The sequence below is a fragment of the Leuresthes tenuis genome, unplaced genomic scaffold (assembly GCF_036924035.1).
Source record: "Leuresthes tenuis unplaced genomic scaffold, fLeuTen1.0.hap1 SCAF_3, whole genome shotgun sequence".
Classification (NCBI taxonomy): Eukaryota; Metazoa; Chordata; class Actinopteri; order Atheriniformes; family Atherinopsidae; genus Leuresthes; species Leuresthes tenuis.
This window is the reverse complement of record NW_027325357.1, coordinates 27,233,645-27,252,468: the sequence shown is the minus strand read 5'-3', so window position 1 is coordinate 27,252,468 and position 18,824 is coordinate 27,233,645. Positions and strand designations below refer to the sequence as shown.

General features: G+C 40.3%; 1 protein-coding gene across 2 annotated transcripts in view; it reads left to right on the top strand.

The window, feature by feature from the left end:
* Positions 1-3,890: 3,890 nt before the first annotated feature.
* The window catches only part of cntn3b (contactin 3b), a 58,481-nt gene continuing 43,547 nt past the window's right edge, over positions 3,891-18,824 (top strand). The window contains exons 1-3 of one of the 2 annotated variants that reach the window (XM_072382857.1): positions 3,891-4,283; positions 10,670-10,804; positions 12,645-12,780. In XM_072382857.1, the coding sequence (XP_072238958.1) occupies positions 10,750-10,804; positions 12,645-12,780 (191 nt within the window). In that variant the 5' untranslated portion in view covers positions 3,891-4,283; positions 10,670-10,749. Of the gene's footprint in view, positions 4,284-5,870; positions 6,034-10,669; positions 10,805-12,644; positions 12,781-18,824 lie in introns of those variants that run through there. The other variant, XM_072382858.1, reaches the window with a different exon arrangement.

Here is an 18,824-nt window from a genome sequence, read left to right as displayed (position 1 = left end):
TGCATTAACATGAAGAACCCTCTTTTTCAGCAGCTCTAATGTTTTTGATCACACACTGTTTACTGGACAGGTGTGGTCTATGCTTTCTGCTATAAATGTCTTAATTATGAATGCATACCGTAAAAGTTCTGCACAGTCCCAATAGGTTCGAACATGCAAACATGGAAAGCATTGTACTCTCTTTGGCACACTTAGATAATGAAATGCTACCTCCTGAGGAGTGTTATTCACTTGTCTGGATCATGTGAAGGAGTCTTCTTTAACATGGGAAGGATCTCGTGATCATCCACTATTGTTGTCTTCTTTCAATGTCTTGAACTTTTTTAAAATTTGTTTTTATCTTATCAAGTTTTTTGTTTCTTAGAATGCACCAAAGTTTTGATTGATCCATTCTTAATCTTCTTTTCAAAAGACCCTTGTTTCCGCAGCCTGTTGATGGTCTGTCTTTGTTATCTCGAGACGCACAGCACTTCTAACTTTAATGTTGTAAGTTCACAGTAATTATTACTGTAATTGTTACCAAAAGAAAGTCCAATCCAGTCCTTCACATAATACCTGTTTGGGTCTGCTGGGCTGAATGTTCCCATTCATGTAGTAACCAGTCAAACGTACTTTGCAGGGGTGTGGTACAAACAGGGGCTCTCCTGCAGTCTCTCCTCAAACAACTCTCCATATTCTTCTTCTACTCCTTGTATTCTTCATCTGGTCCATTGTGTCTCTGAGTAAACATTCATCCAGGCAAATGCATGTCTTTGTGTTGAGTCCAAGTGGCAACAAATATTTGGGCTGCACACAGTTGCTCAAGGAGGGACACAGTGGACCTTTGGGAACTGGTGAAGATTACGAACTTGGTGTCACACAGGCCATTGTGCCCGAGCGGATTTTCACACCATGATTTGCCTTTAAAGAAACGGTCCATTCTCACCGGAAAACATGTAATGGATATGTTTGTCCACTAAACAGTTCCAAGAAAAAAAAATCTCAGGTCTAAAATCTGATATATTTTTTTAGCAAGTCAACCTAACCATGTAAATTAACCCTAACCATTCACGTGACAGCATAGTAAAAATTAAAGAGCTACAAGTCAGAGGGAGTAGAAAAGTATAATGACTTTGGAAAAAGTTATTGAAGATGACTCTCAAAAGAGGAATCTTTTCCAATACCCCATATTGAAGCATGTATGCTCCAACAGTGACAGGGCTCTGCTGCAGAATGATTTGTGAGCTCTACTCTGCTGACTTTGGCCCCTTATATGTCCAGGCTGGACCCACAGTGGCACAACAGTAGTGTGGGGTGGGTCAAAATGCTTCAGATTACTTACATGTATTAAATATAGTTCTTTTTATAGAAGGTTTTGACATAAAATATAAGATTATTCAAAATATAACCTTCGCTAAAACCACAATGACAGCTTTGAGGTTTGTATTGTTTTAGATGCCAAAAACGTGCTCTTCTGGTGGCCCTGTTCCAAGTAGCTGTTAGCTTAGCTCCCACGTCAGATATTTTCTTGTATAATGATCACTTAGAGAAAAAAGTTAGTGGCTGTCTCTTACATAGTCCATAGATTTCTAAGACATTACAAGGACAACAGTGTATGTGCAAGCAGTTTGCAGGTGCAGCTGCTGCTTCTCTGACGCTGACAGAACAACAGAGGAAATGTTTTTTTTCCTGCAGGGGGAGAGAGACCTCATTTTTAAGGAGCAGTATTGGGTATGTTTGTCCTAAAAAGTGCAGGATTTGTCATTGTTTGCTTTTCAAAAAGAAGAACAGTCATGAGCACAGTCTCAGAAGAAAAAAAATCCAAACAAAAACAGAAGATATCCCATTTTTCAGTCTATAAAGAAGTAGAGTTTCCCAGCTTGTGCAAAATAGCACGTAGTGCTGGGTTGGTTTTCAATCCAATTTTTCTGTTACTCCAACACCATTGGCACAGTGAATTTGTGGGAGCATATTTGGAAGAAGACTGCCACATGCTGCCACTTCAGACTTTCCTGTGGAAGATCATCACTTGTGTGAATCCAAATTTACAGACTTTGTATTTAAGTGAAGTGATTGGTGATTTAATCTGATGACACCGTGGTGATAAAAATCTAGATTCTATAAGTGAAGAGCGAGTTGGGAAATGCTTTCGGCAGTGACTTGACAAGTTTACTGTTTTTTTTCACAGCAGAATTAAAAATTATTGATATGAGGAGTTACTTGAGTGTACAGGAGTGATTCGATCATCATTTGAAAAGTCTGGTTTTGGTTGGACTAACGATAATTTTGACTTTCTTGTGACATTTAATGTATTTACAGTGTGTGTGTCACTACACTTTGACTCCCATCCCAACACGCATGATCAGTTGAACTCTTCTAGTTATGTAAGTGTTTGTTAGCGCAGCTTTCTAGGGATTTTTTTCTTTTCTTTTGTGTGTGTGTGTTTGTGTCTATTTGTATGTGTCAAGGCTACTAAAGAGTAGGCTAGTCAAGGTTTTACTAGTAGTAGACAGCAGTCAGAGCACTCTCAATTTGGAGATTTATCAAGGATCTCTAATGGCCAAGCCAAGCTACAAACTACAAAGAGCAAGTAGGCTACAAGAGAATGACATTGACCAAATGACACAACTAATAGTCGGAGCTCGGGTAGCCAGTCCATCACAGGGCCACATAACGACAAACAGCCATCCATGCTCACACTCACACCTAGGGACAATTTAGAGTCACCAATGAACCTAAAATGCATGTTTTTAGGCAGAAAGAAGCCGTAATACCTGGAGAGAACCCAAGCTTACATGGAGATGTATGACCATCCCCTGCTGGGATTTGAACCAGTTTATCAGATGTCGACTTAGATGTTCTTCTTCTCCGCTTTTTGGGTAGCTGTTAGCTTAGCTCAACAGTCACAATTATCTGCTTCTCCAAACTGAGAACTGACAAGACACTGGCTACTCAAGTAAGGTACTTCACACATCCCCACTTACAAAAAAAAGAAAAAAAAAGGAATATGACTATAAATACTGATAAACAAATTATGTCTATGTGCATGGACTTACCATAACAAGAATCTTGCCAAGGTATGCAGCCCATAGGAAAATAACTACCTGATGGATCGTGCGTTTTTAATAAGCATGCAATTGAATTCTGCAGCAGCAACACTACGAAGTGCTGTGAGGAGGTAAAAATAATTTGGAAAAAAATAATCAAAACCTCTCTCAGATTGCGAATGGTTGCATCATTTAAAACAATGACACTAACATGAGGTGAAATGGTGTTTCTCAACCAAACGGCTTTACAACACTTTCCCCTGTGATCCTCCACCACACATGGAGTTCACAGCTGCTGCCTTCTTCTCAGTGCAGGGTTCCAAGACGAAATCCTCACACATTTTAATGGGGATTTGACGATGAATAGATAACTAAATAAATGAGCAGATAAATAAATTAACAACGTGGCCTTCAGAACATGCTAAAAACCTGTTCTGCATCACTTTTCCCTAAGCGGTCAGCTTAATTTATGCAATGTCACTGCACGGATTTACCACAAAAATCCGTTGACACTGACTTAATGTCAAAGATGGGGTGATTTGATAAGACTGTTTTACCCATTCTCAGCCTTTGTTTATCTTTTTATAACCAAACAGCGCGTGTCTCTCATATATTTTCTCCTTTTGGATCATATCGACATGACGATAAATTTCCAGGGATCAGATGTGTACTCACTGTAGCGGTGAAATAGCGGGTGCCCATAGGCTGGTGGCGCATTATAGTATGTGTGTGCACGATGGGTGTTTTTTTCTCCATCTCTCTCTCTCTCTCTCGCTCTCTCTCTCTCTCTGTTTCACGCGTCACCAGTGGGCGCTTCTTCCTGCGCACAAAGAGAGCAGAGCCCGAGGATGCGCGCGATGTGAGTATCCGCTCAGTAGCACCGCTGTCCTCTTCGCTTCCAGGCAGCATCTCGTGGAGTGTACGCAACACGAGGAGCTCGAGGAACACCCCGGCGCCGCGCTCATCGAGACCTCAGCCGGCAAATTCACTTTTGATTGTGGAATAAACCGAGGCAGAGCTTACTTTTAGTCCCGTCCTAAAAGACTGAGTGAGCAGAATTAAGGGCAGAGCGCAACCACTGTTGGAGCAGAGAGCACCTATCTTTTTCTTTTCTTTTCTTTCCCTTTTTTGGGGGGTGGGAGTCCTGAGAGAAGAGTTGCGGTAAAAGAAATGTGAGTGAAGCAACACATCTAACGGATACTGGACTTACAATCAAAGCAGGTTGATGAAGAGAAAAAAATCTACATCATAGGACCAGTAAGTGTTCAGCCAGGGATCACTGCTGCATGCTTTCTCACCTAATTGTGTTGCATCTGCTAAGTTTGCTGCCTTTGCTTTGCAGGAAAATAGCACCCAGCGCAACTCATCGCGACACAGAACAAAATGAAACTTCCATAAAAAGCCTTATTTCTCTGCTGAGATGTTTTAAAAAAACGTTTAACCTAAATTTGCAAGGGTGGGCATGAGCCAGAGTGTGCGTACTGATAGTGGTCACACATGCGTGATGCTGACGGTTGCGTTTCTCGACGAACCTCAAATGGTTTGAATGGTCCTTCTGGGATTCTCACTGTTGGGGCTCATTTCCCTCAAATAGGACAAAGTGCATATGGTGCTGCTCTACTCATTAACATAGAGAAACAGCATCAGGACTGTCTGCCTCAAGAAAAGCTTTCTCTCGAACTTGTACGAGCAACTCGTTTGAGCCTCTGCTTCGAAAACAAAGTGAGCTCATGTGGATTTTTTTCTTTCTTAAATGTCTATTTTGTGATTTTTTAAAAAATTGCCCGTGTTCTCTAACAGTACAATAATCCGATACTGTGTCCTTAGAATTTAACAGTGTAATGATAGTGGAAGCCCAAGGGGGATAGCAATTAAAGTGATTACTTTAACAGCTCAGCTCAACTTCTCTTTATTCTGCTAAACCAAATATTTGGCCACCAGTGGTCTGCACACAAGTGTTCCCTTTTTTTGCCCACCCAGACGGATGGAGGAGTGCGAGGAAAATGCAGCGGGCTACATCTTCAAAGTATCCTCCCATTCAGAGGGGATTGCAATCGTTCTCCACTTTTCTATTCATGTTTATTTATAGAGCCTTTGCACATATTTTGAGTATAACAAGCAGTAGCCCAATGAGAGGTGAAGCATGTCTTTGATGTCATGCAGCAAGTTATTCTCTAATGCAGGCAATATTCAGCATGGCAGTGTTGGGATGAGTTTGTACTGTTGCACCATTTTCTTTCAAAAGCCCTTTTGATTGAACCAGAGAGGCAATTACACTCTACAGTCAGTTTATTTTTCCCGAAAGGCTGCGAAATGAATTGAATGGGATCGAAGAATGAATGTAAAGAGGCTGCCTAAGTGTTTCCTTCTTCTCCTTTTTGACCTCCATATCATGTGTTTTGCGGTTGTATCAGCCGTGGGGATGGGGGGGCTGGGGATGTGACTGTCTGATGATGGGGTTTGAGAGATGGATCGCTGCTTCCCTGCCTTTTAAGTGCACTTACTCTCCTGCCCCTTCGTCGGGTATCAGCTGAGAGATGCAGCCGTGTTTAACGTTGATGGGAGTCACAGGGGGCGTCCTGCTGACTTCCAGGGATTCGGAGATTTCTCGCATGGAAATGCACAGCTGTACGCCTGCACAGTGTCCCTCCCAGACCCAGATGTTTAGTTCTACAGTGGTAATCAGATTAGGGGGGGGGGGGGGGGGGGGGGGGGGGGGGGGGTGTGTGTTCTGATTTCTGTTTGTGTGTGAAAAATCCCATTCTGAGGAGAGCTATCAAGTCCCTGCTTTTCACTCTCCTTCTTACAGTTATTGCTGCATGGCTGCCCTGCATTCCAACCCGACCTTCGCCACTCATCTAACCGCGCTGTCTTATTGAGGTGTCAATCACAGGTGTGAAGTGGCCTTACCTATTTTCTAAGCTCTGCAGTCTGCTCGGAATAAAACCGAAGAAAACACCCAATTCCTTCCTGAGTGTTACTATGCAGTTGAGACTGGGTTTGGAAGGTAAAATCCCTTTTGTGGTTCAAACCATGTGTTATTTACCATGGGATGCATTTCTCACACACATTTTCTCATAACCAATACCCAATAATCACTCGTTTGCTTATTCTTTGTTATTTCACCGTAGATGTTTTGCTGCAGTTTAATTTAAGAAACACAATAATGCAGCATTTATTTAACATTTTTTGGCCCCCTGACAAAGAGACAAACATGTGTCAGTACATCGGAGTATATTAGGAGGCATCACTTGATCAGGTGGAGTCTCCCATGTTTGCCATCTGAATGATTGGATGGAGATGGCAGCAGATAGAGACACAGACAATAATAATATGAGGATGAGTGCATCATATGCTGATGTGAATTCATGCCCATTGTGTCACCGGTGATCCAAATTGGACAGAATTATTTTTTTTTCCTTGCATGATCTCCTATATAGTATGTAGCTCTCCCGGGTCAATTTTTCTTCGTACTGTAGGTGATCTGATTGCAGACCTTGAGCATGCGCACCTCTTTGATCGAAAGTCTCCTTCCCTCCCTACCTTATTAGATTCTTTTTGCAATTATGCTGCCCTCAAAGGGGGGGGGGGGGTTGCCTTTAACCACCTCTCCTATCAATTATGCACCAAACAACAGCCCCGCTAACCAAGAAGTCATCTCATTTACTCTGGAATGCGTTTAGCCAATGACTTCCATTAGGTTTAGCTTCTGTGGAGGTGAAAGTGTGATGCCTCATTACATTTGGCAGAGCAATCTTTGGCTCATCATTTCAGCTGAGAAAGCTGAAGAGGGAGGAAAAAAATCCCGAAAAAAATCCCACAGTACCTTCGTTGCTACAATTCTCAGAGGGAAGGAGTAATTTTATTGTTTTCTGTGTCCAGAATATTGTATGCTTCTTATCTCAAATTTGATAAAACTTGAGGCGATTCTCACCTCTGAGAGCTTTGAGTCTGGTACAGCTTTTTGTAGGGTAGAGGTGTTTCAGTTTTGGTTTAAAAAAGAAACCGTATGTGAACCAAAGATCCTCAGTGATAAACACAAAAAATTGGTACTTTCAAAGTGAAATCCATTTTCACATTTGGGAAAAAAAACATCTCATATTCACCCTTTATTGAGATGGTCTTGATTTACAAACTCAAAGCTCAAAATTAGAAAATTTTGTTCTCGGTTCTAGAAACTGAAGAATAAAGGCATGCTCCGGGACTAGCATGCATCATATCAGCAGAGGCACAGTGTACCATAAACTATCAAAAAAAAATTCTTTCATAAACTTGTAACTTGTAGAAATTGTGTTTTGGGATGAAAAGGTTGGATCTTCTGGATTCTTCTGGAATACTGTATTACACTCAAACTGAAAAATGCTGCACGCATTTTTCCTTTTTCCTTCTGTAGAGTCTCAGACCGTGTAATCCAATGTGATGGGTTTTTAGAGCGGCAAAACGCCCCCTAAATTTTGAAAGACACCAGGAAATCCACTCTGAATCTGGCCGTACCCGCAATTATACAAGATGAGGAACAATTACTGGCACCAGGACAGTTGAGCTGGGCCAACACTGGCTATTAAGTTTTGATCAAGCAAATGGCATGATTTCCCCTCACTACAGATTCTACTGTGCTGCACACAACCCTATAGGAACAACACAGCCGTGCCTTTAACATCCAACTGCAGCTACAAACTAGTTATATAGTTACAACTTGGTGACACAAGTGAGTGGTTAGTATGTAGGTCTCATTGACGAATTCCAAAGATAGCCTTGGGCTAATCCACACAACAGGGTTGTGTTGTAAGGATGAGGGGCTGGGTTGAATTCTTAATCCTGAGAGGCATATCAGTTTCCTTTTACTGTGATGTAGGTCACAGCTCAAGCAAAGCCCCCCCTGTGCCACTGAACCGCACTGTTAGAGGCCTCCACATCTCCACATAAGAAAAGATTCAATGTCCTTTCAGTCATTGGTCACTGGTTTTAGAACTAAACCACTACAGCTCCCTTTCATACTAGCAGGCAACAGAAATGAATAAAGGCTGAATCAGAATAAGAGTGTAGACATGACTAGGGCTGTCACAATAATGACATTTTACTTGACGATTATTTGTCATGGAAGTAACTGCCAATGATTTCATTGTTTTCATATAACCCTATTTGAAATGGTATATTTGCAAGTTCTGAGGAATGCCGACCATTTGTTGGCAATAGATACAACAACATAAATAAAAAATTATATGACTGACTTTCCTGACTTTTTAGATCTGGTCAATAAAAAAACTGCACATAGTAGATATGCCAGCCCATTCTCACAAAAAAACATGTAATAAGTACATTTGTCCATATCTTCAAATAACTTTGACCATTATTTTGTATTGGGCAGCGTTCAGGCGACATGATGCCAATCTGTAACCATACATTTAGTAATATTCAAGCCTAACCATGTGTTTTTAAACAACAACCCCAACCAACTGCAGTGGAAAGCAAAATGAAAAAAGGGTTAAGTCCTTGGACAGCAGTGGGCTGAATGGGGCTCAAACTTTGTTCTTTTGCATCACAGCCCTTGAATGGCATCACATCAACGTGGAATTACTTGTTACTTTTTTTTCTTTGTGCAGCTTTGAGCTCGAGCCACCTTGTATACATATTCACTGTTCTGTTCTACTTGTAGGGGAAAAATAAAAGACTATATAGCTTCTAGTTTGTACCAACCATCAAATCAAAAAAAAAAAAAGTATAATTCACAAACACTAATGTAGCATGATTTATGTTGTAGATTCTTTGCTGTTCCATGTGATTGTTGTATAAACATTTCTCCAAGGCAATAACACTGTCAGCAAACTGCCCTATTTATATATAGTTTTTTCCCATTCAGTATTACAGATGGAGTCACGATTATGCATTCGCCCAAGGTTGCCAGTATTTTCGATTTTGCTTTAGAGAAAAACAACAGTCCAATACTGAAAGAGCAGTAGAGCCTGCAGTGGGTCAGGGTAGTAGAGCACATTATGAATGTCAGAGTATAATGTGTTTGCTGCACATTCTTTTTTTTTCTCTCTACTCAAGTTAGATAGTTGTTTGACTTTTACATAAATAGTTACAGCACTGAATTTCACTGTCAGTTAAGCCATTTTCACACATGAGCACCAGAATTTTTTCTGGTGAATGTGTGAACAGTTTGGTCCAAAAATTTCCCGCCAGTTGCTGTTCACACATGTATTTCACAGCAGGAGATTTTCTGCTGGAGATCTCGCAGCATGAAACAGAAGGGAGGGGATGAGCGGAAGGCTGTGATGCAAAAAAGGAAGCATGTGATGCAAAAATCTTTTATTAACAACAGGTTTAAGGTGAAGGATTAAGCTTTTTTTTTGGTTCTATTATCAGTACAACATGTATCTGAACATATCCACAGTATTATTGAGTGATCGGAGAGCAACATACAGTCAGCATAAAAAAAAACTGTACCATCAGTACCATCACAGTAACTGGTAACACAGTCACTTGCAGTAAATTCCTCCCAAAAATTAGCTGCTACATTTGGATATTGTCTCACCTGTTAATCTTCTAGAGAATTTACGAGGATTTCATTTTACGAGGATGCTGGATGGAAAATCTTTGCAAACTTTTTTGTGCTCACACACACACCAACACTTCGGATCAGCTTTCAGGACTTCTGTGCTTTAGACAGTTTTATAAGTAGCAGCTAGCATAACTCTTGTAAGTATACATAGCACTTTAAGTCCTATCATCACAGTGAAATTGTGAGATTACACACCTTCCCACTCTGAGGCCTAAATAGATACTTTCTAACTTGATGAAGCTCAAAATGTAAATACATACATTTTCATTTGAATTGCCTGTTTTCAGGATATTCCTCCTGTTTTAGTTTGATGCTAGCTAACTCTTTCCCCAGTCGATATGCGATATGCTGCCCAGCAAAGATGTTAATGGTTTGGTCCGAATCATAGAGGGCTGCTGTCACATGCTGAGTAGATCAGAAATGTTCATTGGTAACTGCAGTATGGGATGACACATTTCTGTACATTTACAGTGTACCTTTACAATGTATTTAGTCAGCTTTTCAATTTTTACTGTTTTAGTATGTGGCCCTGTTGTATTCCATTTTCATTTAGTCAAATCAGATTTTATATGCCATTTATAAAAGTCAGTTTAGTTGGGCATCAAACCCGTTGTTAAGGTAAAAAGTAGCATTTTTGTGTTGGTGCACTGTCTGCCAACTCATATTGATAGTCAAAGTGACAGTCAAACATAAATATATATATATATAACAATTTATTTTAGGTTAATCATTTTCTTTCCCATTTCTTTTTAAAGAAATGCAGCAATGAGCTTGTTAGGTGGCATGATGCACAGTGAACGAAAACATACCCATTCAGCAGCTGTTTCTTCTTCTTTGTCACCTGAAAATCTCACCGCCGGCTCAGAACCTCAACTTTCTATCTGCAGCTTTTTTTCCACTCATTGTCTCTCAGTTCCTCAAGATTCACTTTATCCTAACTCAAAGTAACTCAGAAATAATAAGAACCAATTATGTAACTTACTGATGCTCTAATCATGTTTTTTTTGCCGTTGAATGCTTGTCGTGTTTGGATCAAAATGTCACATTTTAATCAAATCCATAATTACTTTCTCCTTAGATTAAGTTCTTCAATTCAAGGGAGAGCATTCCATTCAGAAGCAATTGGATGAGTGTTTTATTAGCTCCTGGCAACTAAAGATGATGTTACCATGGAAACAAATTGTTCTGCTATCAATCACTGGATGCCTTGCAGGTAAGACATTTTAGCACATATGTCAGTCTCACTACTCTACAGCTTCTTGTCACGGTTGATTTCACTACAATGTTTCTCCTTAAAGTGTGTTTTCAAAGTATGTTTGTTAAGCTGAATATACATTTTTTCTTCTTTTGTGTTGCAGAGTAAACATGTGTCTCATTCTTAGCATTCTTAGCATTTCCATAAACTGAGGTGACACAGTCAGAACAATTGTTTATAACCTCAGAAAATAGTCCTGGCTATAAAGGTTACATTGATTAAGATGCAGTCATTATATGCACCTACAGTAATCCCTTTTTCTGCCCTTCACCATTCCCCAGCGTCCTGCTTTACAGTACATGGTCAGGGGCAACCGAGAGTCCCGTCCTATACCTGTTTATGGTCTGTCCAGATCATTATCAGGATCTATGCATTGAGTTCAGCTTCGCATTTTAGCACAATCTACTTGCCACCATGCCTCATTCTGCCCTTGGGCAGCCACCTGGGATTGTAGCACGAGAAGCACAGACATTTTACCAGAATGTCAACCCTTGTTCAAATGACATTGTAGCTCCCAGTGAATGTTATTCAAATTGGCTCATGGGTAATTCACGCACTGGGCCCAAGGGAGTGAGATCCGAGCAGTCTCACCTTCCTAGCGGACAAGTGTTTTTTAACGGGGCCTTTGTCTCTGCCTGTGGGTGCTACTTCAGATCCAGGGTTGTGAACGTGTAATGGCAGCGCCTCGAATATCACTACAGCTCAAAACGGTGATTATCAACATGCGAAGAAGCATTTCATTCTGGGACAACTTCACAAAATAAACATTTATTCATTTGATTTAAGGTTATCTTGAAGCAAATTCTAATTTCTCCATTCTAAAAAAAACCTCTACAGCAGCTGTGAATGACTGTCCTATCGCTCAACGATTATATCCAGTTCAAACCACATGTAGAACTGCTGGCCACATGCTGCAATCTGTTAGCAGTAGGATATTAATTAGTCCTACTTTGGCCGTCTGTTGACTATGCTTTGATTTAGTACCAGATTGTTGTTCCACATCTTTTCATTTTAGGCTGCTGGCAGATGAGTGCATCCTTATGGCCCCAATTAGCTGGTACATGTGTAGTAAGACATAGATATTCTTAGAATAGATCACTCTACTGTATCTATAAACCCTGTCACCTACAAGGAATCATTAATTACTGAGAAAATATGTAAGACTGGCTGTCTATATTAGTAGCTGACTTCTGCTGAGCGCTCAACTTAAGTCCTCAACTGCTGTTATCATTATATTGTGTCCGAGACAGATAATTAACACTGAACACCTCTGTATGTTGTGCCACTCGGCCAGCTATGTGGGGCATTTACACAGTAATCATTGCAGGATTTGACAGTTTTACTATATTTCTATTTAGTTACATCTTAAAACTCTTTTTAAGTAGAGAGAGAAATCAGATGTTGCACTAAATGCTCATGTGTGGCATAGTCTTTGTTTTTGTTGTGTCTTACAAGCAAGTGTTAGCATTAGATGTTAATGCTGTACAAGGGTAAGGGAAATTTACTTTCCTCAGCAAGATGTGCAAATAATGAAGACACTACAGCCTGAGCAGCATCCTAATGTATTCCTTACACTTTACAAAAAGCTAAACTGTTTTTGAGAGTAGGAGGCAATATATTGTGTACAGTACAGTGAAAAAGTAATATGGACTTAGTGTTCCGGTACTTGTGTAAGATTAACTATTTGTTCTTTATAGGGTCTTCACTTTTGCCTCATTTTTCCAGTATTTTCTCTTCAGATCAAAGAGACAAATTTTCTTGCTTGTACAGCTAAAGACTTTCTCCCCCTCTTTCCCAGCCTGTACAGAAGATGTCATATTTCAAGGGCCAAGATGGAGGACGGAGCCAAGTGACCTCATTTTACCGATCAACTCCCCGGACCACCAGGCAACCATCCCGTGCGAGGCAGCGGGGAGCCCTCTGCCGCAGTACAGGTAAATTACCGCACCATAGTGTCAACCTCAGCCATATACCTACTCTGTGAAAATCCAGTGCTGCTGATTTGTGTCATCGCTGCTCGACTGCTTCATCGCTGCTTCCATGATAATCAAAAAGGCAGCCGGTAGCGCTGCTGTTGATTAGTTTAAAAAAAAAAAAAATGTTTTTCTGGTCAAAAATGGTTGAGAGAGAAATAAGGCATCATCCAACAAAAAGACAGGCTTCAAAGAGCAACTGCTTAATTCAGCACCCATCTCTAATTGAAAAAAGCTTATCTTTCTTGAGACTGAGCTATGATGTGAAGTCAGAGTCAACTGTGCTTGATGAATATACCCACAACTAAAGATGATTGAGGTTAACTTTGATAATGAAAATATTTAAATCACTGTGCCTGCTAGAGAAGATGATTTATAAATTGATGGACGGCTTAAAAAATCATTAGTAGAGAATTGGAGATTCCAGCCACTCATTTGCACCACAGATCCTTTGATATATCTCCGGCTACTCCCTGGCAGTGCAGGGAGCTTGTCTGAAAATGGCAGGTGGCAGTTTTTTTTTTTTCTTTTCTTTTTGTGGTAGATTGTGTTTCGGAGCTTGGTCAGCACCATGCAGGTGCTCAGCGAGCAGAGCAGAGTAAAGAGGCAGTAACCTTGTGAGTGACATTCTGTTCAGTGCTTACATTTCCGATAATGCGTCTGCGCTGAAAACACGGTTCAGGCACAGCAGCGGGGAGTATCATTATACTTGTTGTGCAACCTGAGCCATCCCAAGGATGAAGGAGAAACCATGCCCTGCATTAGTTCTCCCACAACTTATAGACCTCTGTTGTTCACTTGTGTTGTTTTACAGGTTTTGTCTTTCAGCGCTTTATGATGTTAATGCAGTCGTGGGAAATGCTGGTGTTGTCAGGATGATCTGTAGCTTTTCCTCGGGCTCTGACGTAATGTTACAACCGCAAATACACACAGATTATCACTGTTGGAGTGGATTCTCGCATTAGAGCTGCCCCAATCAATATCCTATATGAACAATGGATCAAATGACAACGTATAATATGAAAGGGTTCGCTTGGTGTGACATACCCAAAGAGATTTATGACCAACTCTGCAAATCCCATTAGCGTTACAGAGTGGATTGGTGTTTTCCAGCTCATTGTTTTGGTTTTATGTTCAGCGTTTTCACTGCGTTTGTTTCCCTTGCGTCAAGCTGATTGCACTTCTTTTTCAGTCCAAAAAAATGAAGCTCACATAAATAAACCTTATTCAACTTACCCAACACAAGATGCAGGGAGGTTAGTGACTAGCAAGTACTGAATAGCAGTCACCAGCTAATGTGCCAGATGTATTTGTCTGGGAGAAGGTGGAGAGCAAAACAAAAGTTATCATTGGAATTACATTTGTCAGGTCACAGAAACACAACCTCATATGACTAAGAATTCAAATGTGACTGGATGTATGAATAAGCAATAGTTTGTTAAAATGTTATCTAATAATGTGTGACTTTAGGGCTCCTTTTGCTCACAAATTTTTGTATTTCAGAGCACTCTCTTTTTTTTTAGCACAAAAACAACTCGTATACAGCGTCTCTGATCGGGGAATATTCTTCTAGGTCAGTCACTCCACTGCTTGAAGTCACTGCCCTCAGTTATGGAATAGAACGTGAGACCAGGTTTAAAATAACAAATTGATGTTCGAGTAGGCAAACTGTCACCACTGTGGATTGACAGTTTTCTTAATGCTTTTAAAGACACTTAATTTTTGCCCATAATTTTACTTCGAATATCGAGACCTTTTATTTTTTAGCTCCTTATTTAGGTTGCATCAGTTTTTCTGACACTGATTGTCCTTGACTTGTTTCCCCCTCGGGCAAGGAGAGGACTTTTTTTGTCCCGCTGAGAGAACAGAAAGCGTAAATTTCTTGCAATTTATTTCACGAACGCTGAAATTAGAAGCTCAAAATGTCCCATGCAGGGCTGAGTGAAATGCCTTTAGGATGTGGTCATGCTGTGACTATCACTAGACTGTGCAAGCTCTGCACAGCGTTATAGCCCGCAAATGAATTGTATTTGTTTCATTAGTTAAGCCAAGCAAGAGGACATTATGTTCAGAGCAGCAAATTTAATTGCCAGTTACCCAAGATATTAACAAAAATATAATCCATTTGCTTTAATATCAGGGCAGAAAATTGGGCCTAGCAGTTGGGAATTGGTCAAAGATGATGTTTACCCTTGACAGGGAGTCTCAAAGGGAAATCCATTTAAGACATTTCACATTGTTTAAATGATCTATTTTTACTCACATGTTACCTTGATGAATTTTCTTTTCTTTTGGTGTTTTCTTTTTTTTCCCAGAGGAAGGAGGCGAAGGAGACATGTTCTAATACGATTAATAGCCTCATCAGTCTGTTACAGTAAAAGTCACTAATGTTCCTCGACACATCATTCTGATGTATCCACACAACATGTATCAGAACAGGTTACACATGTGCTACACACTGCTATAGACTTTGCACACTTTTCTCTGCGGTGTGCAAAGAGGAGGATGGATGGTGGACGCTGTTACTCTGCTGATTCTCGGGCAAAAAATGTCCCGATTTAACACTCGCTATTCTTTACTTTTCTACTCTACTTTGATCCATGAATATTTAGGGTTGAGAATTAAAAGTACATGGTTAGGGAAATGGAAACTATTGATTCTCCACTATCGTTCTCCCCAACCTTGTCCATCAACTGGGAAGCTTGATCTGGGGATCGAAGGCTTTGCACAATGACAAGACAAATCATATGTCATTATCAGCTCTGTATTTCCCTTAATTGGAGTTTCTGGTGAGATTTAGATGTTGCAAATACATGATTAGGTTTAGAGAGTCCACATTGTTTCTGGTTTCACATTTTAATACTCATAGTCATGATTCCTATCGTGTGACTTTGACGTCATCCTGTATGGAACAACAGCCCAGTCTTTTCACAATTTAAAACCATGGATTGTGACATGACAGCATTTTGGACATGAGGACAACCATACCTATTGCACGTTGTCTGATGAGACCTGGCTGGGAATTCCTCTGAGAAGCTGAATGCCAATGCAGTAGTCAACCTTAGCAGGTCAGATCAAAGATTACAGTTGTGAGTAGCGGTTTTACTCATTCAAACATAATGACGGCACATTCAGATGCCGTAACATAGCATAGGAATAAAATAAATGAGTGCACGTCTGAAAGGGATTTATGCAACAGTAGACTGGTTTATTGTATAACAGAACATCTATCTTCAAATAAATGCAAAAGAAAAAACAACTCAAAAGAAGCCATCTAAAAATATAACAATTTGTCCATTTCTGAATGCAACATGAGTTCTCTTAGATATTCTCTTCTCAGCTGGCGCCTAGAGATGACTGCTGAAAGTCAAGATATTTAGAATACATTGTTTGATCAAAAAAAAAAAAAAAAGTCACTCTAATTTCCTGAATATAATTGGTCCTGGATGGCTTGCTTAAACAAAAGTAAACAGTGCATTAGATTGGGGCTATATTTTTTTCCAGGAACGAATGAATACAGGCTTTTATTTTCCCAGCGGGATGGAGGATCAATACAAAGTAAACAGCAGCATCCAAGTTCTTCTTAGAAAGAGAACATGTCACCCAGCATTGGTGTTCTGAGTGGCATGAATAGTGAAGAGTTTCTAAGAACTGTTGCTGGATAACAGTGGTGCGCCATGGCACGAAATATGTGCGCGCACAACACTTATTTCACATGCAGGTGGCTGACAAGAGGTACAAATTATATGGAATCACCTGATTTCTCATTTTAATTGGGTGTAAATCATCAAACTAACTGTAACTGTCTTGAAGCTGGAGCGTCAATCACAGGGAAAGTGATTCAGAGACTTTAGAATCCCCTGTTTGTGTGGATGCTCAACAGTCACACACCTACAAAAAAAAAGAAAAGAAATCATCATAGAAAAAGACCCAGCAGAGCAGAAAAAATGCATGCTGGCATTCTGGGAAAAAAGCAGGGGAGCACTAAGTGAAAAGGGCAAGGTTAATGGAAACTAAAAATAAAAACTTCCCATTTAATTTCTTCTGTCATAAAGGGAAAATTACAGATTGCTTATATTTAACAGTGACATGGAGTTTCCCCGTAATGGGCCGTTAAACAACATGAAAAATTCAGTCTGGCTGCTTTAAATATTGCAGTGCAGAAATGCAGCAGATATGATAAAATGCCACTGCCAGGGTGTCGCTTGTTTTTATGCTCATAATCCTCATGAGTTACTGTAGCTCGCTGGCTTCATCCCACTGATTCTCTTTTCATCTCTCCGCTCCACCTTCCCCTCGCCCACTCGATGACACGGTGAACATACGAACGGGAGCCCTGACAGTTCCTTGGTTGACAAATAGTCCAGCGTAGCGCCGGAGCACAGAGCTCGGCTTTATGAATACACCTGTCACTGTGTTTACTATGAATCTGCTGTAACACGGGATCAAGGGCACAGCAGTGATTGGAAAGTGGGAATAAAAAAAGTGCTCTGGCTTGTTTTTGCTATTGTCTAATGTGACTTCAGCCAGATGTATGACTGCCTTAGTTTGCAATCGAGTACGGGGTAACAGAGACATGGAGACAGCACGAAGGGTGTGATTAGAAAGGTTTTTTTTGGTTGTGAATCGAATCATAAAATAGAGACAGATAATGGTGCTAAAATGTTTAAAATGGAATGTGTTTTAACTTTTGCTTAATTAAAAAAAAAGAAAAAAAGCCTCATTTCTGAGGTTCTGGGAAGTAGATATAAGTTCTTATTTTACTCTCTTGGCATTTGATTGATATGGATTTATTTACTTGATTTTTAATTAGTGCAAAAGCATCATATTCAGACCATTAAATGAATAAATTGTGCCATGCCTTCTGACAAATATCAGTGGGACTGGGTGCGCATGTATCTGCACGTTTGCTGTACATCTGTCAGTTTTTCACTAATTCCATGGGATTTTATAAGCTTATACACACAAATACACATTCCCAAACATGTACACACACACACACACACACACACGCACGCACAAAAGTAGCCACAACGATAAAGGATAGCTTGTGAGATATTCATTGTGTTACACTTGGCTAGAAAGCAAAGTGAACATCAATTTATTAAAACACAGCAGCGATAACCTGCTAAACGTAATTGCAGAGAGTACCCTGGTCAGCATTGAATTTCCATTATCAACTCTAAAGCTCTGAATTTGTGTGTGTGCGTGTGTGTGGTCACTGCAGTCTCAGTGGGTGTCTGGCCTAAAGGAAAGCCAGGTGAGCCAGTGCTGCTGCACTACAATCCCCCCCAGTCTATTTGATGAGGAAACCTCATGCAAAATTGATGGGAACCTCAAGGTCAGGAGGAGTTCATACAGAGCATGCTCAGATTGGCGTGGGCCTGCAGCACAGCGTAGCAAACAGAGCTGTTCTCCTGGACTCTGGCCGACTTACTGTAAGCTCCTCGCCGTACGGAATGGTGTTTGATTCAGGGCTATGACGGCAGGCTCCGCACATTAATTATCTACCTTACTATTCTCTATGACTGATGCGGTTTCAGTTTTATAAAAAACTGATATAATTAGTAGTTTAATTATCAACACAAGTATTACTATCATTGTTTTTGTTTAGTTGCGTTTCATTAACAATTGATGTTAGTTTAATTGTCCGACTTGTTTTTTTTCTAATCCAAATTATTGTAATACTTGCAATGCTCCCATGTGACCCCTTGTGACAATTTCTGGCCTCATTAGTCTCAGAGATCTTATAAATAAACAAGAATATGTATTTCAAGGTGCTGTAAAAAGACTTCCAGTCTTTTGAGTGGGTGTGGTTAAAGTGTTGTGAACATTGTGTGGATGGACAAAGGTAAATATGAACGTTCTTCCAACTCGGGGTACTGAGGAGACCAGTTGTTGAACCTTTGGAAAAGGAATATGGTCCTATTCTTGATATCAGATTCTAGCGGCTCAGCAGTTTTGGGGCTTAGTTGTTGTACCTTGTGTTTCATGTTGAACCACAT